This window comes from Rhinolophus sinicus, linkage group LG01, assembly GCF_036562045.2.
Source record: "Rhinolophus sinicus isolate RSC01 linkage group LG01, ASM3656204v1, whole genome shotgun sequence".
Classification (NCBI taxonomy): Eukaryota; Metazoa; Chordata; class Mammalia; order Chiroptera; family Rhinolophidae; genus Rhinolophus; species Rhinolophus sinicus.
In genome coordinates this window covers 188,963,814-188,984,078 of record NC_133751.1, presented here as the reverse complement: position 1 = coordinate 188,984,078, position 20,265 = coordinate 188,963,814, and the positions used below count along the sequence as shown (strand labels likewise).

The 20,265-nt window shown below is 36.3% G+C and overlaps 1 protein-coding gene across 4 annotated transcripts in view; it reads right to left on the bottom strand.

Annotated features, from left to right (window-relative positions):
* Positions 1–11,372, bottom strand: part of SPAG16 (sperm associated antigen 16) — a 747,944-nt gene extending 736,572 nt beyond the window's left edge. The window contains exons 1-3 of one of the 4 annotated variants that reach the window (XM_074312750.1): positions 11,097–11,372; positions 1,379–1,425; positions 130–225 (exon numbers count right to left, since the gene is read on the bottom strand). In XM_074312750.1, coding sequence (XP_074168851.1) covers positions 130–225; positions 1,379–1,425; positions 11,097–11,223 — 270 coding nt within the window. In that variant the 5' untranslated portion in view covers positions 11,224–11,372. The remainder of the gene's footprint in view (positions 1–129; positions 226–1,378; positions 1,426–11,096) is intronic. The other 3 variants (XM_074312767.1, XM_074312777.1, XM_074312756.1) reach the window with 3 other exon arrangements.
* Between the last annotated feature and the right edge of the window lie 8,893 nt (positions 11,373–20,265).

The following is a 20,265-nucleotide window of genomic DNA, read 5'->3' as shown; positions in this document are numbered from 1 at the left end:
GACATAGAAGGTTATAGGGCTGCATTTGTAAGTAAAGTGAAGTACTTGAAATTTAAATGACTTTCAAAATTTCACATAAAAAGTTATCACTGTTAAACTGCAGGAAATGGTTGTGTTTAAAATTCTCACCAAAATATGAGTATCTGTAGCCTGTTCTTGAACCATCTGAATTGCTTTTGCCAGATCTTCTTCACCTTCTGGAATACTAAAATTGTCATCTGGTATCTAAATCACACAGAAAGCAAAGGATAGGAAGGGTTATCAGGAATATAAAAATACCTTATTTCATTTCAGAACTGATTTTTCCTCAAAAAAGATAAAAAATATGTTTTACGTAAGGCCCCATGTCATTTTGAAGATCTATGACAAATGGATAACTGGTGGCTTTCTGACTTTCTCTATAACATCACTCAATGTCACTTCTAATAAACTCAATATTAGCTTATGGACAACTACTTTTATCTATAATAACAAATGTAGACTAATAACTCTGCTGAAAAAAAAGTTAGACCATCTAAATGCCACCATTCTCTCCTTATCCCAGATTTTCTCCCCATTACCTTTGCATAATTACTGTGAGCAACTGCAAATTTTTAGGTTATTAAAAAAAAAAGAAAAGAAAAACACTCACGGTCTGAATGTTATGCTCTTGGAAGAATATAATCAACTCTATGACATTAATGATAGTTAACACTTACCACATGCTTATGTGATCAGTTTTAAGTCCTTTTCATTTATTTAACTCATTCAGTAATTTCACATGGTATATATTAATATCATCTCCATTACAAGCAGTAATAAAGAGCCTATGTTCTGTGTTTGTCCTGTCTCTTGCTTGCCCAGGCCAGAAATGGCCAGGCTTGCATCCACAGTTTCATTCACAGCTGCTGTCCTGTAGGAGTGACTCTATCCTCCAAGCCTCAGAAGAAATGATAGAACTCACTGGAACAGTGAATTAAAGGAAAGGTTTGAGACAGTGACACATTAGACAGAAGTACAGTTAAGCTGGAAGGACGCATAGGATCTGAGCTCCAGCTAGGCAGTGCACATCTGGGAAACCTTGCCAAGAGCAGACGGGATGACAGGGAATGCCTGCTGCATAGAGATGCCAGTCTGTAGTATGGACCCACAAGGCAGGTGATAAGGAGCTGACTCAGGACATTAACAGGAAAACCAAAAAAAGCCAGAAGTATTAACCAATCTGCAAATTTAAATACAATTTTCACAACTCACTGTTAACCAGCTAAAATTAGCTAAATTCAGTTGAAAAACTAGCATCTCCGAAAGAAGGGCGGGAGGAAGGAAAGGAGGGATAAACCAAATATTTCACAAGAAAAATCACAATTAATCTAGAGAATACCTAAAATGAACAAATTACCTCTTCATATTCATAATCATCTTCAGATGCTTCAGTTATGGTGACCTCTGAGTATCTTGTTAAGTTTTAATCTCAAAACATATGGAATGAAATGATTGTATTTTAAATTGATTTGACCTTAAAATACAGTAATAGATCCAATTATCTTACCAAGTTGGCAAATACATGTAATTTAAGCTATTTTTAAAAAATATCTCTTCCCCGTACAGCTTACAAATAGAGATATTTTAAAAGAAAATATTTGAATTCTTATTTTAAATTATTGTTCTACAAAACCCAAACCCACAAAAAGCTATTTCTATCTGTTTATTTACTATCTAATGATTTCCAACTTGTTTCTAAGAAGGCTTACAAAAGTATACAATGTCATAAAATAATATAAATTAGAAAGGAATAAGAAAAATAATGGACAATAAATGATGATAGTAAGTTTTTCAAATTTATCTCAAACCATTCTGAATTCTCCGGAGCTCCTGAGTCATTCAGAAGACAGACTGATTTCATTTGGTTTAAAGCATCGTAAATTAAAAAACAAAAAAAAGGCACACCAATATTTAAATATAAGTACAAAATACATTTCAAAGTTTTCATCAATGAAAGTTATTTAAGTCTTCACTTTATTTTCTTATATGTGTTTCTTAATTTTAAAATTAAATTCTCTTCTCAAGAAAGGCAGCCTAATTTTTAAACAAATACAAACTACACAGTAATTATAATTAAGTGGTTCACAAATTATCAAGAAATAAACATTAAAATATCGATGGAAATGACTCTAATAAGACATTCTAACAGCATCACTATAAAATTTGCAGAAGTTATGTTACTAATTATAAATTAAAACTTCAATGTAACAGTTATTTTACTGGTTGGCAGGTTTATTTTTTTTCTTCAAATGTAGGCTTGGTTATACCAAGTTTAAAAGATATGAAATTAAAAATTTTAATGCACAGTAATGGTTACAAAAATCAAAGATGAGATTAGCCTAGTTTTCATTTCGCTGCTTGTTATAAGAAATTGTCTGTTATTCTGTCTTCCAAGAGTTAGCTGAAGGTGTATATAGCAATACACGTTATTTGTAATAAAAACTAGTAACACTTCCACAGTATTTAATTGAAACCAGACTCTGTCCTGAGGGTTTTACATGTATTAACTCATTTCATCCTCATCCTACTTACAAAGCTGGAAGTAGTATCTCCATTTTACAGATCAGTACTCAAAGGCACACGGTTACACAGCTAGGACCTAACAGAGCTGGGAACCAGCCCCAGAAGTTCAGATTTCACTATGCTGTACTACCTCTCCTGTTCTGTATGGATTTTCTGTGCATGTAAATACTTGAGGTGTTTGCCAATTAGCTTCCACATAGTTCTAAACCTCTAAAAGACATATTCTTGTTAGCCCCATAATAAGCAATAAGTCTTCACTGTATGCCTTATCACTTGATGAGATACTTAAGCCTAATTCACTCATTAACAATCCTCAGGAACCAGATACCTGTCAAAGGGTCAGTATTTTATGGTCAAACATGTGTCTCTCCCAATAATATGCTGAAAAGTAATTTAGGCTAAAAAAAAAAAAAGAAGAAAACTAGTTAAAAGCAGATTAAACCACCACACACACACACACACACACACACACACACACACATACACACACGTTGTATACCTACAGTCCATCCCATAACCTTGAACTCACCCATACTGAGTACCAGGAGTAGAGCACCTGCCTTTCACTAACATCCTACTTAAAGTACTTCAATAGTTGCCCAATGCTCAGAGGGAAAGCCACTCCAATACTTTAAGGTATTTCTTATGTTAGAGCCTCACATCTGGGTACCAAACTCTGTCTTCTTCTTTTTTTTAAACTTATTGCTGCACAACAAACTCCCCAAAACTTAAAAAAAAAACCCATAAGCATCCATTATCTCATAGTTTCTGTAATCAGGAATTCAGTAGCAGTTTAGCTGGAGGATTCTGGTCACTCATGAGGTCTCAGTCATGCTGGCAGCCAGGGCTTGAAGGCTTAACTGAGGCAACAGGATCCACTTCCTGATGACTCACTGATATTGTTGGCTGGGGTCTCAGATCCTCCCCAGGTAGGTCTCTCCATAGGCTTCTTAAACTTCCTCAGGACATTGTGGCTAGCTGCCTCCAGAATAAGCAATCCAAGAAAACAACGTAGAAGCCACAGCATCTTTTACGAACAACCTCAGAAGTCACACATCATAATTTATTCAACATTCTATTGGTTACAGAGGTCGACCCACTTCAGTATGTGAGGGTACTTATACAACAGCATTTATAAGGAGGTGGAGATCACTGGGCATGATTCTGGAGGCTGGCTACCTTACCACCTTACAGGGTTTCAAGAGTATTAAAAGAGTTAGCATACATAAATCATTTAGAATGGTGCATGGCTTATAGTAAATGTTATACAAGTGTTTGTTATTATTTTGTTTATTCTAGAAAAAGATGAGAAACCTGTAGAGAAACTCTCATAAGTGTCCCATGACCCAGTTCCCCCATATGCTAACATAAATGGATTAAAGACATTTTAAATCTTCCTCCGTTTCCAGATTTATATTTATCTGACACATTTTCACTTAAGGAGAGAAAATTTCCCAAGGTTTAGCTATAGAAAGTCAGCTTCTATTTATGGAAAAGGATGCCTCCGTCTGAGAGACAACTACTAGGAGTTGATTCTGTAAGCAATCACTTGTCATTAAGTCTCAAGAAAAGCAATGCCATCCCTCATCACTGTTTATACCATAATAAATTACACAAAAAAGTAAATATTCTATAATGTTATGGGTAGACTTTATAATTGTAAATAAACCAACTGCTGCCAAGATTACTGTGAGGAAGAAACCTGCAAGCAAAGGTTGCTAAGCATAGCAATATGTAGAGGGAAAAGGTGATTTGTTCTCAAAGCTATGAAATATCAAACAACACCTGAACACACAGAAAATATTCTAAGCGATGGATTTTAATCACTAGTAATATATTTTGTTTACCCACAATCAAAAGAGATTAAGAAAAAAATAACTACCATTTTCAAAGCTTAAAAAGTATTGTGACGTGGATCATAATCATATTTATTCTCATAACCTTGTGAGATTGATATGCAAATACAGTCATCTCTAAATTGAAAAAAAATGAATCAAAGAGATTAATAGATTTGCCCAAAATCATAAAGCTATGAGTGACAAAGACAAGTTTCTTGAATACAAATGCCACGAATTGTCTACTACACCATACTGTTTCTACAGTGACACGACAGGACAAGGCAATTTTTACCAATACCCTAGTTAATGCACTCTCACCTCTCTCTTTTTCAATCTCTCAAGTGTTATACTATCAACAGCTGAATCATTTAAATAGCTCAATGTGAAGACCTTAAAGGAAGGAGACCTTAAAGGAAGAAGTATAAAAGGGTTACAGAACCAAAGATTAAATTAACCAAGGGCAAGAGATTAAGAGACAAAAGGTCAGAACAGGACAAATACCCAAAATAGGAACCCGTACCCTCCTTGATTGATATTTTCTGTATCCACAAGACGATATGAACAGAAAATCTTCCCAGAAGAGACTCAGTTGAAATGTGATGTTGCAGTGTTACTGAAGAAACAGACATACTTTGGCATGTACATCAGCATGCATGTTTGGCTGCCTAGCTGGCTAGCAACACACGGACAAAGGCAATAATGAACCCCAAAATGATTCTGTGGCAGTTTACAAATATGCACACAGCACAAAATATAAAAATAAATGAACATGGAAATTAGGAGAGAAAGGGAAATAGAAATAAGGTAAAGATGCATTACATGCCACAGGTCCCATGCATTTTGTTAACTGCAGGCCACAGGTTTGACTCTGAGTTTCCCAGCAGTCAGGATGAAAGGGGGATGTACTCAGACACCGATTCAGTGTCCATCCGATGCAAACAGATGAGTTTCTCAGCACATATACAGCAATTTCTTGTACCAAAGCAGGAGAGAAATTACACTCGTATGGTAGGTCCTCAGGAAGAGAACACTGTGGGTTGTACAGATGTTGATCCCCTGGCCCTTGGGACAGCCAGAAAGACAGCGTGAAGCAGAATGGGCAGAATACCACACGTGAAAAGCACTACTTTAGAAGCAATATTGCAAGAGTGGAAATGGGCAATTCATCAGAATTGCCTGAAAGATAAAAACCTTTACTCTGGTTCTACCTATACCAGGCAACTTTGTCATCGGTTATCTAATGTATTAGGTGATGCTATTCTCCAGGAAATGTCCATACAGTTAAACTGGTCACGATTCTCATGCAGTTATTTTTCCACTGCAGAATAATAAACTGGCGTTCTGGCTTAAGATCAGTTTCTTAATGCCAAGCTGACTCTAATCCCCTTACAAAACTCCCTTCCCATTAACTCCAAGGATTCCTTCAAAGAATATCCCTGAACTCCAGTTCCAAAATTCATTGTTTTTGCACCCTGTCATTTATTTTTTTCCCTCAGATCTGGTTCTTGCCTGCCTACCTGTTTGACCTTGACCTGACACTTAACACTGTGCCTGGTTTTCTAGTCTGCTCTTGCCCAGAGTACTATCTGTGGCCCCCCTTTCCTTCCTGGTCTGCAGCCATAGTACCACCTACTTCCATGCCACGTTCTGTGTCCTAGAGTCATAGCCTGGACTCAGACCAAGGGTCCCACTCCTCACATGCCCACTTGCCCTGGAAGAAATTTAATAGTATTTGTGAGTTTGCATTGTACGAATCAGTTCCTTGGCATTTATTCACCATGTGTGAACTAATTGGTACCATGTTTCCCCGAAAATAAGACCTAACCAGAAAATAAGCCCTAGCATGTTTTTCAGGATGACCTCGCCTGAACATAAGCCCTAATGTGTCTTTTGGAGCAAACCTTAATGTAAGACCCAGTCTTATTTTCGGGGAAACATGGTACTTTTGCACTAGCAGAATGATCACCAGATCCTGACCTTCTAGATCCTATCAGGAAGTAGGCCAATATATACCCACATTGAAACTGCCAGGGAACACTAGATCCATCACCATACTACAGAAGACACAACTGCAAGAAGCCTCAGAGAAGTATTTCAGCCGGAGTAATGGAGCAGAGTTTGAGGTGTCGGTTGGCATGACGGGGTCACAAAGTTGTGCAAATGGACCACAGCCAAGAAAGAAACAATGTTCAGCTGTGAGCAGCACACGAAGTTCCTCACACACTGGTCTCTTCCACTACTGCATTTGTAGGTAGCAATCACTGCAAGCAGTGGCATCTTTATAAAGAACTGGAGTGAGACATACAGCTAATTATATTTTACATGATTTCCCAAAGCTACTGTAGACAGAAATTGGTTTGTAATCTTTGCCTTCACTACAGAGCCAATGTACACAAAGGCAATCTAAAATCTAGCCTGAATCCTCCACAATCAACATTTCACTTAATGAAATAAAAGCACTGTAAACAGTGAACATCAGTTATGTTCCCTTTCTTAGGAAAGTCAGTTAAAATAAAGTAAGTTAACTGAATAATATAAACCAAAGATGACAAATTGGAATGCTTGCTGCCACTTTCCCCACTGTTGTTTGCTTCCTGCAGTCTTTCCCACGGAGTCTTCATGAGGTCTCAGAATTCTTATTAACACCACATACCAGGAGGCCACTTCCATTTCAGTGGAAATGTATTGGCCACCCTTGCCCTGGACAGTGACAGCTCAGTCTGCCTCAGAAACTAGAAAATAACTTTCTTTCAACATATAAGCCTCCTGGTTCTCACAGTGGGTGGTGATGTATGTTTTCCAACTTCTAAGCCAGGACATTCAAAAGGGTCAACTCTGCATATTATACCTCTATCTGAGAATATAAAGGTTAGAGGTTAAGATCTCTGTCTGCAGCCTTGCTACTCCTATTACAGTTCTTACCAGCAGCACCTGGGAGCTTGTTAGCAATGCAGAATCTCAACCCTGACTCAGACCTATGGAATTAGAGTCTTCACTTAAAGATCCATAACTTTGATTCATATGCATATTAAAGTTTGCCTGACCTAGAGGACACGGAACAAAACACATTTTTTTCTCTCCATATAGCCTATGACTTTCATGCTTGTAAAATTCAGCAGTCTGGGTTTAGTAACATGCCTCTTGCTTTACATTATATATTCAGACTCTCTATCCTTTTTATTTGACTATACGTAGGGTGTAACTAAGCATCCATGGGCAAATTCAGTTTTCCAATGATACTAAATACACTACTGGAGTACATAAGGATTATTAAGGATTTCATAAATATCTTCTCACCATAAACATTCCAGAGAAACAACAAAGGAAAAAAATTTTAAATGTTAAAAGAATAAAATGTTTTTAAATGACAAAAGTTCAATGTTAATTAAACAAAGTTATCAGGGAACATTATTAGTGCAACAAAAGATCAGCTAGGGATGTCACTTAAGACAAATATACATCTTCAATGGGTAATTTAGCGTGATCACCATGTTTCAGGGTCTGGAATCCTTAGTTTTGCATTTTCAATAACAGTTGAATTTAGGGCTGCATCCAAAGTTGATTAGCCTCAAAGAGCTGGCTTAACTCACTCAATCCTCAAAAATTGCTGTTAGGGCCAGAGGACACCTTTCCAGTGGCCAGCAAACTTACGTCCATGATCTAAGAAGCCAAATTCTTAGTGTTAGAATTGTATTATCTAATATAATCAAAAGCTAGTTAGGGGAGCAAGAATCAGGGCAAAGGGAGGTAGATAACAACAACAACAAAATCACTTTGGGGGCTCCACTTTAGATCCTAAAGTTTATTTATTCCATTACTCTTCCTTGAACAAGGTCTTTCTCTGGATAAGAATAATAGCAACAAAATCAATTAAGCATTAGCTTTCTTAGTACAATTCATTCCAGCGTGCTTCTCCCAAGTGGAATGGGGCACTCCCAAACATCTACAGCCACACAGTAACAGGCAGCCAGAGGTCACAGCTTGCAATTGAAAACCTCACCCAAGTTGTATTGATTTCTAATAGAGGATTCATTCGCAAAAGACAACCAACCATCCTTACAAATTCTAGAGACACCTACTAGGCCCTTTACAAGTCACATAGCTAAAATCTAGCCGTATATTTTACAATGCCACAAATACCTTTCTTAATGAAGAGTTCTCCAGAGGATTTATGCACTTCATGACTAGGTTTCTTAAAGCTGGAGATAAGAACTACGTCATCTGTGTTTGTATCTCATCTTGTGCAAGGTTAAAACATAAAAGCAATGCTATTGTGAAGTGTTTCAGAAGAAAAACAGGTGGCACTGTTACAGCCAGGAGTTTACAAGGCAGGGGCACTGCAGGGGCAAGAAATTTTTTCCTGAACACATACTCCAAACTGTTGTAAAGAATGTGGGGCCTTTATGAATGAAGCCGTCCCCCCATGGTGGCTCCTGGCCATGTTTTTGGTTTTGCCACACTCCTCCGTACATGTTCTTTATCTATGATTGTTTAAAAGCAAAGAAAACGGTGATTTCCTAGAGAATTTAAGTCAACCTTTCAAAGCCTTGCTCAATATTGATAGCTTGTTGTCTAGTGTTCTAGGAGCATCTGTTCCATAATAAATAAAGGAAGTCCAAAAACAAATGTAGATTAGAAGTGATGAAGTGTATGTGCAAAGTAGAGAACATCAGATTTCTGATTCATTTGTGCATATTATAATTTTTATTTATCCACTGCAATAGCTCAATTAAATTACCTGAGATCTAAACACTTTAAAACCCAGGAAAGTCTCACTTCAGCAACTATCATAATTGCCTTAAGAAACAATGTCAAATAACATTATAGAGTCAACTCTTAATTATGCACGTTAAGAGAGCTCAGGGGTACAGGGATAATTGGCATTCAGAAGTAATCCTCAAACTTCATTTTAACTAAGAGGTAAAGTCTCTCCCGTGACTAAACCTCTTACCTGAATGTTGCAGTGAATATAGGAAAATTGACTGGGTAAATACTGTTTTGTTGAAACCCAAAATAGTAGTCAGTCAAGCAAAGAGAGATGAAAGAAAAGTAAAGGGGCTAGATAATTCACACACTGGATAATAAAATCCTGAAAAATTAGAGTTGCTTATATTTACAAATGTGATTATTTAGAGAAGTCATGGTAAAATTGTTCTCTAAAAGCTGCTCTATGTTGACAAGTAGTGACTCAGTCATTTCCCCAGCAATTAAGTCATCCTGATTTTCACTGCGGAAAGTTGTGCTACATTGGAGTTTCACCATTTATTTCACAAAAATGTTTGCAGAAAGTTACCTCAATGTGTTATGTCTCATGTTAACAATTAAACTATGTGATAGAAATCATTTTAATCAGACAAAATGTTAAGATGACTGGTTATCATTTCCTACCAACGACACTGGGTAACTTCGTATTCGATGTAGATAAGCTCTCAAAGAAATGTTGACTTGTGTCTCCATTTAAAAAGGAGTATTACTGAAAAACCTTGTTAGAGCTATAAAAATGAGTATAAAACCTCATGTAAGACACTAAAGCACCCACATATTTCATTCAAATAACTTTCCAACTCTTCAAACTTACATACCTGGAAAAATCATATTTGCATTGAATAAAATACTACGTATGTTCTTTGATCTTTTCAACTAAGTTCTTCAAAGCTCCCTGTAGCAGGGATGTGTACTATGCCTCAGTCAGGACAGGTTAATCAGTTTGCCAAAGCTCACAAAATGAATCACTGCTGGATCTCTGAAATCTTGAATTAAAACTGGAGTGACTAGTTGGACAATAAATAAATAAAAGGATGTGTGTGTATGTATATATGTAGATTTTGGAGTTTCCTTGATATCTTGACCAATAAAGAGATAATCCACCCCCCTTCTACCTGCCTGAAGAAAGGAGTAGGTATCTTTTTTCTCATGAACCCTCTCCATCTCTCCAGTACAATTAATCTATATGCCTAAAGGAGAGGAACTCAAAAGCCTTACACGAGAAATAGTGAACTTAATAGAATTACCCACATGTGGCTATTCAATTTTTCTGGTATTTCCATTGATAATCGCTCATCACTATCCGGCTTTTTCCCAACACATCTGAATCTTGTCAGCTCACCAGGACGTCATTTAATTGCTAAGAAAAAAAAAGTAATTATTAAGTAGCTAAAATTGAAACTACCCAGGAAATTGATGCTACCAAAACTAATCATTTAAGCATTGCACACGAGCTGGATGGATATTCTGAGCTTCAGCTCCTTAAAAGCCCAAAGGCAGACGTCTTTCCCTAATCTCCTAACTTTCTCAATTTAATTTGTTCTGAAGGCATTCTGGAAGCTTGAGGGCTTATTTAGGAAAACCACTAAGCGAAAAGAGGGTTGGATCCATTTGTATGTGCCGCCTTCACAGAAAACTTCTATGCAAAGTTTTATTGAGCTGTTACCAAGCACGAGACTCCTAACGGTCTTTCAACTGTTTTTCCAATAGGAACGCGGCAGCCTAACATTTTAACAAGCGAAAAATTCACTGGTACCTATCAGAGGATTGCGATGGCAGAGACGCCACCTTGCGGTCAAAAAGGCGTCCCGACCGGTTCGGTGGCCCCAAGCCTCCGGTTCGGTGGCCCCAAGCCTCCTAGGGCGTCCCCGAGTAGGAACATCGCGCCCTCGTCCCCAGTACCCGTTACCGCGCCCGCGCCTGGAGGCCGCGCCTACTCGGGAAGGATACGCTCCAGGTAGTAGGCGCCCTCGGCGGCCACCGCAGACGCGGTGTCCCTGGCATCCGTCAGGCCCATGCCCAACGCTTCCTCCAGAACCTGCAAGGCCGAGCTGGGCATCCCTCGTTGAGCAGCCATCAGCACAGCTTCGAACCCCCGCCCCCTGCCGCCCCTCCGCGTCTCTAAGAGCAACCTCGAAGACGCTTACAGACGACCCCACGCAGTTCTCGCGAGAGCCTGACACTCCCTCCCCCACTCCCACTAGGCCAGCTCTGGGCAGGGAAGGGCGGCCCCAGCCTTACGCGTTGGTGCCCTCTGCGCTTCCCAGGTTACCACGGCAACGTCGTTGCCTAGTTACCTTGAGAGCTCCGGACGCAGTTCCTGCAGTGGACGAGATAAGATGAAGCCAACAGTTGGCTTGGATTACACACATTTTCTAACAGGGGAACATTTTTAGTTTTGACCCTAACATTTCTTTCTCACTTCATTTTCTTCCATAAATGCCTTTCCCATTGTTTTTGCATGCCCATCAGTCCCTGGATTTTAGATGCGTGTACAGCCCTAATTGTCCCCAGGGAAAACTCCTGGAAAAAGCGGAAGATTCGCAGTGTCCTAAGGGTAAAAAATAAAAAAATAAAAAGTCCTGGAAATCAGAATTGAGAGACTAACCCATCCTCTGACACTTAGCAATAAAGAATTAGGGAGCTCAACTTAATCAAATCCATTCTTGTGCACTTTCAGAATATTTATCTAGACATCTGTCTTGACTCTGATTTCATAAACTGGGACATGGAATAGTATTTGGTGCATTGATTCTTGCCAAGGAAAAGCCACTTGCGTAAGAATTATGAGGTACAAATGACCCTAACATAATGTATAATAAAGGGTATTTGCCCAATCATGTGCAGTCCTTTTGCTATGAGAGGATCCTCCTCAGATTTATATTGCATATATATATCAGAAGTAAGCATTTGCTGGGCCCTTTGAAGATTCTTTTTCATACTACATGTCTTGATGAAAAATGTTTACCTACCTTAGAGCATTGTTCCAAGGGGTAAAACAACATAAAGAATTAAGAACTCACCAGGCACATAGTAGCCACTAAAAAAATGGATGTTGTTTCTATTAAATTTCATTGTTTTGTTGTTTAGAATAATCAAGGATCACAATTAGACATAATATTCTATTCCTGGTATTTATTCTTTTTATAACTTACTCTTTGTCCTTGATGCCTCACATCAAACATATCCTGAGCCTTCAAATGCTACAGGACTCTGAAATTGGGGAATCCATTGCTTGCATAGAAAGTCTGCTCTTTGTTCCAAAGGGAAGCATTACCTCATCCTTCAAGGTGGTTTTCTTTAAACACAAGACTGGGGAATGGCCTGGATAAAGACAGGTCAGGGACTCGCACACCCAGCAATGCATGAAGAAGCATGAGAGAACCATGGAAGAGAGTCTCTCTGAACAATTAATGTTTATACTGATTTTTTTTTCTTTTGTCTGTTACAATATCTCTTAGTTGTTTAGACATAGCATGTCATGTTCTACAAATAGGTTTAAATCCTGGCTCTTCTCTTTGACTTTAATTAACTTAAGCTCTCTGACCCTTAGTTTCCTCTTCTCTAAAACTAAGATTGTAATACATACCTACCTTACTAAAATGCAAAGAGTAAATGAAATGTGTAAAAAGCTCTTATTATCACCATGCCCAGTATATAAAACATTTTCAATAAATAATTGTTAATAAAATTGACTTAAAATATTAAGGGATATGCTGATCCCAAATTGGATGTTATATGTGTAAAGAACTAGCACACGCGTTCTGATGATTAAGTTAGTGAACTTGTTCCAACAATGTTACTAACCTTTTTGCTATCAGAGGGATTATTCATTATTAATTTGTATCAACTGGACAAACAGTTAACCAAGTTTACTGTTTGGAAGTGTTGAAAAGTCTGTGTGAAAAAGTTAGACAACCTAAACTTTTTACCAACATTCATGGCTCTTGCATCACAACAATGTACCAGCTCACACAGCACTGTCTGTGAGGGAGTTTTTAGCCAGGAAACAAATAACTGTATTGGAACAACCTCGCTACTCACCTGATCTGGCCCCCAAGGACTTCTTATTTGACCCCAAAATAAAGGAAATATTGAAAGGAAGACATTTTGATGACATTCGGGACATCAAGGGTAATACGATAACAGCTCTTATGGCCATTCCAGAAAGAGTTCCAAAATTGCTTTGAAGGGTGGACTAGGTGCTGGCATCAGTGCATAGCTTCCCAAGGGGAGTACTTCAAAGATGACTGTAGTGATATTTAGCAATGAAGTATGTGGCACTTTTTCTAGGATGAGTTCGTGAACTTAATTGTCCGACCTTCATATAGAAACATATTTAAGACAAAACTTAAATATTTTTAGAAATACCCAGCACTCAAAAAAGAAAAATATTTTAATAGAGTCATCAAATAAATTATGGTAAGTATCCACTGCTTAAAGTAGAGAAGAAGTGGGAGATTCTTGTCAAAAGAGATAAAAAAATAAGATAAAATGTCTTGTAACTCAACATTATATCATTATTGCACTCCTCAGAAAAGTTATTTTTTTAATTCTGGAAGTCCAGTTCTCTAAGGGTTCCAAATAACCAAAGTTTTAATTCAGAATTCCCAATTTAATTATGTCTATTTCATGGATTCTAAATTTAAAAGTCACCCAAGATATTTGTGGCTTAACTACAGTTGAACACATGTCACAACCTAAGCAGCAGTACATTTTAAAAAATCAAATTAGAAACGTGTTTAATATTTTATTTTGTAAAACTTTTATATCTCTACAATGAATGGTTAATACTTTAAAGCAATTGTTTTTACAAAAAGCAAAAAAAATCTTAAATATAAACAGGACCAATAAATGCCTTCAGTTAAAAAAAATGAAATGCAAACTTTTGTAATCACTGCTAATATCTTAAAACTAGTATGTTTGCAAGGGATGAATTTTAAAATAGTCCTCTTCCATTGGAAGTTTTGTTTTGTTAATTGCTGGTTTAATTAAAAAGGGATGTGAAATCCTTACTAAGAAAAAACAAAAATTTCAAATCATAGTAATGGTTTTAGTTTCGATGCTATCCTATACTGCTACCATCCTACAGTTTTTCCTTTTTAAAAATATTTTATACACTTACTTGAAGTGAAAAACAAGAAAGTGCCTTAACATTTTGATGAATGAACAGCAAGCTGTCTACTTTACTTTTGAATATATTCCTGAAAGAGGTAAATAAAGCAAACCAATGGAGACAGGCAAAATGAAGCAGCGATCACAAATGACAACAGATTCTATTTCCTCCCAGCCTAACTGCTGCGTTTTTGTAAAAGTAAAATTATTTTTAAAAGCAAAACCAGAAAGTAATCTGACAATAGATTTATTCTTTACATTTGTAGTTTCAAAGCAGAGACTACTCATATGCAAAAATATTGTAAAGTACTCTTCAATTTTTAGAAGTTGTAAGTGTTCATTTGCTTTCAATAAAGCCCAAGCCATTTACTTATGCATCATTGTTTGAAAGTAACTATCTTTTTTCTTTCTAAACTTCACAATAAGTGTTAGCCAGTTTTAGAATTTCAGAATTCATAAAAGTAGTAGTAATTGTGATGGAAATTATCATTTTTCAACTATACAGCTATATTTTCCCTTTTATTATTATCAACCATTCAAAGTCTATGTCTCCAGTGTTCTTAACCCATGTAGTTCAAACACTATCATTTCTCTGACCCTTAGGATCACATGACCTAACATAAATATCTCATTTTGCTTGGCTACAGTGATCAGTTCCTGAGTTGGCTATGACTTGAAAGGAACCAATGAGACTTGATGGGAATTTGTTGGGATGCTGGAAAAGAGACTCTGTTCCTTAGGACTTAACTTCTGTTGTCGTAGATACCTTGCAAAAATGAAGAAAATTTCTGTCCAAGAATTGAGTCAACATGGAGGACCTGGGTGAAAGAAAGATAAAAGCTTATTCCAGATAAAATCACTTGAACTTCGCGTGTGCGTGTGTGTGTGTGTGTGTGTGTGTGTGTGTGTGTGTGTGTAAAGTGGTAGATAGATTTTCTTGCTCTGTCAGCTGATAAGGCCTAGAAGTAGCAACACTGTCATAGCATCTAGCACCCAGATCTTGGTTTCTAATACGATTTTCCAATAAAAGGTATGGCCATTGGAGAAATGGCCAAATCTAGGACTGACCTGAGAACATACAAGATGAGCCTGGAGGATCGTCTGGCACCAGGAAATGAAAAAAGTGCCTCCCATCACCAAAAACTCACAATAATGGGACTTATATCAAAGAGACACAAGAGCCAACTGAAAGAGCTCCCCAAAAAAGTACAGAGCTAAACCAATTTGAGCAACAAAATTAATAAAGCAGTACTGGATCATAACCCCAAATATAAAACAAATACCTGAGTCCATACTGATATAAATAAATGATTGTATAAATTAATAAACACAGGAGAATGGACATATCTTCTGTGAAGAAGAATTCTAAATAATATATGTAGGTGCACCACATTCCAGGACTGGAGCATAACACCCCACTCCTTGTGCACTGCACATAGTGACTTCCTTCCAAAAAGTACAATATGGAAAAGGGGGAAAAAGAGTAACTTTACAGTGGAGAAATCTGACAAACACTATGTCAAAAACCCATAACCCCAGACTAATCATGAGAAACACATGAGACAAATCTTAACTAAGGGACATTCTACAACATACCTTACTGGTACTTTTCAAAGTACCAGTACATGATGACTAAATGTAATGTGGGAAAGAAAAAAAAAATGGACATTTGGTAAAAACTACGGACATCTACATAAAGTATAGACTTTAGCTAATAGTAATGTACCAATATTGGTTCATTAGACTTGAAAAATATACTATATTAATGTTAGATGTTAATTACAGAGCAAACTGGGTGTAGTCTATGAGGACTTTCTATAATATTTTTACAAGTTACTGATAACTCTAAAACTAATCTAAAATTAAAAGTTTATGTTTTTAAAAAAATTGCTTGAATCTTGATTCAAGTATTGCCTTAAACAAAACTCATCCCTTGACCTTTCTCTTATTTGAAACTATAAATTATTTTTGCTTAAGCAAATTTCTGTTGGGCTTTCTGTCACTTGCCATTCAACAAGCCCAAGCTGATATATTGACTCTATAAATAATCTTTATTATTTTCATAATATTTGAAGATATCCTTTACTGGCAAGGGTGTTTTTCTAAAAATGTCTGACATAACGTACCTACTGCATTTAGACGTGACAGAGCTTGTCTCCCACATTAATGAAAAAATTACAGTTTGCTTTCACACATAGTAGAAAACTGAATAGGTTATTTTAGAAGTCCAGGGCACCCTCTTCTATCTTGTCCACTAGTCAGGCACTTCCTCATCTATAGATTGAGAAAAGAAAGATAAAAAGAAGCGGCAAAGGAACAACAATGGCAGTGAGAGAGGAATTGTGCAGACAGCAGAGACAGATTGGAGGTAGGAATCATAGGAGGGGTAGATAGAAAAGAAAATCTGAGTTGGGACACCATCATGACAATTGCTAGCAGTGAACACCTAAGGCACATCTAATGGCCACTGCAGGCCATGGAGGCTTGCTATGCGTTAATGAAAAACTTTCCATTGTTGTTAACCTGCTCATTCAGGGTCAGGATTAACAACTATTTTACTGAATTCTAAGCAAATAAGGACATATTTCCTTTACAGTGTATTTCATTGATCCATGTCAGTAGGTAGAGATATGAATCATGTTTTTAGGGGCTATGTAGTACTCTTCTATGTTGCTATATCATAATTTGTTTAAGCAGATTTCAGGCAATTTTTCTGGTCTTATTTCAAGCCTTGGCATTCCACCCAGTCTGGGAATAAGAACAATCATCTACCCTTTTTTTCTAACCAAACTTGGGTAGAGTGGAAGGCTCAGGAATGTACCATATACTCCTAGGGAAATGTTCCTCCTCTCAGTTTCATCTCTGGAATTCCTTCGGCCAATTCATTGTTGAGTATTGTATGGAAGTTTCTCCTATGTGCATACTGAAATATTTAACATTTAAAGTTTTCATCATTAGTTTATATTTTTAAATGTTTTTAAAAATCAAATGCAATACAAAGGTTCAGAGAAAATTCTAAAAGTCTCTATTCTGGAAAAATTTCCCAGCTTGTTTTCTTATTGTTAGTATTCATAATGTACTTCTTCAAAATAACAAATAATCATTTACATTTTTAAAAGCTAATGCTTAAGTTGCAGTGATTGGTCAACTTTAATAAACAGAAGTGCTAAAATATTTGCATATTCAGCAAAGCTCTTTTTTGTGCCATTCTTTGGAACAATATGAAACTCCATTATTGTAATAAGGGAAGGTACGTATCTTCTCAAAATCACATTTAAATCAACTGTAATATGACTTAAGGTTAGCAAATCAATGAATGGAAATGTGACTTTTCTTGCTTCATGGTCCTTCACGTAGCCACAAGATGCAAAATGTCTGGTGTAGATCAATAGATGCAACCAAAGATGAGGATGAAGAGTCAAGGAGGAATTATGCATAGGAGCAATTATAGGCCATATCAAGGCATTTGGACCTCATCCTAAAATTAATAGGAGGACACTGAAGGATTTAAGTAAGAGAATAACATGGCCAAATTGTTAAGCTCATAGCTTTTTAAAAAACTATTTGTAACTTTTAATTACATATGTAATTATAAATAATGCATATATACATATACATATGTATGTGATCATCTGTGTGTTTATTCAATGCAGTCTTTTTCATTTCTTTTCTGTTTGCCTCATTCGTTTCTCTCTCCTAACCGTTCATCCTTCCCTACCAGCTCACTCCGGCCAAGGTTAGCCATGTTAAAAATGTACTGTCCTCCTATATTCTTCTCCATGCTCATTTGCAGTCCACCATGGCTTCTAAGCATCACTTCACATTTTTGCTGAGTGAGCCAGATTACAAGGTTTATCAATCTCCTGATACTGAGCAGATTCTCTCGTAACATGTGTAACTAAATAAGTCAAGGAGACTACAACTTGACTACCTTCCACAACTTGGCTACCTACTTGGTAACGCTTGCTCCCCAGACAGAGGGAGACTGGTTTATTTGTGTAAATAAACTTTTTTAGTGGTTGCGTTTTATTCTTTAATGTACATATAATTCTATTTATTTAATCTTCCATAATATGACACCATAAGCAATAGTAGAATAAAACTCATGTATATATAAGCTTAATTAATGGTGCCTTGATTTCTGTGGTATACATTCTGTGACATGGTGTAAGATCTGAGTCAGAGGATATATTTATTTTTAATTCAATAGTTGTTGCCAGATTACTATCACTAAAAAACTGGAAAACCTCACAGTTATAGCTGCAATGTATAGTGTAAAGCTTTCTCTTTATTTTTTTACTCTCTGCTGGGGGTACCATGACATCTCAGTATTACATTAATTTGCATTCCCCGACAGCTAGTGAACTGTAATGTCTTTTTATGTTTGTGTTGCCATTTCAATTTGCGATATTATAAAGTATATTTTATGCTTTTCCTCTTTTCTATATATTTTGTCAATTTATGAGAGTTGTTCATAAATGATTAATATTAGGCCTTACCGTACCAATTCTGTTACAAACATTTATCATCCTGTTATTAACATTATTTATAATATATTTTAAAATGGAAAAACTTTAAATTTTCTTATAATAAATTATGCCTGTATTTTCTTTTACATCTTCTGGATTTACAGTATTAAGAATATTTTGTCAAACCTTAGCTATTTGAAACACTCATTTAAATTTTAAAAATTCTCAAGGTTCTTTTTTTTTTTTAAATTTTTATTGGGGGACAGTGTGTTTCTCCAGGGCCCATTGGCTCCAAGTCGTTTTCCGTCAGTCTAGTTGTGGAGGGCACAGCTCAGCTCCAAGTCCAGTTGCTGTTTTCAATCTTTAGTTGCAGGGGGCACAGCCCACCATCCCATGCGGGAATTGAACCCGCAACCTTGTTGTTGAGAGCTCGCTCTCTAAACGAATGAGCCATGTGGCTGCCCCCCTCAAGGTTCTATGTTTTATTTTCCATAGTTAAATACTCAGTTTATCTGGAGTTCATTTTTATGTAGGAGATAGATTCCAATTTTATTTCTTCCCAATGGATAGCCAATAATAAAAAAAACTTTAAAAAAAAATCTCCTTTCCCATTGAATATACCATCACTTTACATATTAAATTCTTATTTTTACTGAGATTTATTTGCCATATTGATTTGTGTTTAAGTGGTTTTTTTCAGTTTTGATGTTCTGATATCAGGTACATCAAGTCCCTCTTCCTGGTCCTCTTTTATTTTAGCTCATTTGGGGCAATAAACATTAATATTATTTTATACATGTGCCCTCTTCCTAAAAAAGCACATCAGGATTCTAACTAGAACTGCATTATATATATATATATATAAATTTTAGAAGAATTGACTTCCTCATAAGTCGTCTTCCTACTCAAGGACATATTAGGCCTTTCCATTTGTTCAATTGTGTTTTATGTCTTTCAATTACACTTTATATTTTTAATCCTGAAATATTTTAAACATACATAAAAGTATGATAAATCATTTACTATGTACCTTTTACAGAGATTAGATTCTTTCACTTGAAAAAATATTTTACATATAACAACTCCCAGTTATGAGTTACTTGATTTAAACCCCTTCATTTTGTCTCATGAAGCATTTTCTATGATTTCATTTCTTTTGACTTATTTCATAGTTATTGAATTTAATCAGAGTCCTCTAAAAATTATTTTCAGGTAAAATTCTATTTAGCTTTTTGTTCTGTTCTAACTCATTTTTGATAAATATATCTGCATTGATTGCTTCCTCTTGGTATATTGCACTGTAAAACACCCAATAAATAAGAAAGAAATCCTTCAAATAAAGGATTTAATAAGTTAAGGTCTGTATTGATTCAGATTTAATTATCACATACTACCTTCCCTTCCTACAGACTCCCACTGGCCTTCTAGTCCTTACCTTTCACCATATTTTGCCTTCCCCATATGCAAATTTCAGAACGCCAAAAACTCTATACATGACTTTTTTGGTCTTGAGAAGAAAAAAATAGAGTAAAAAA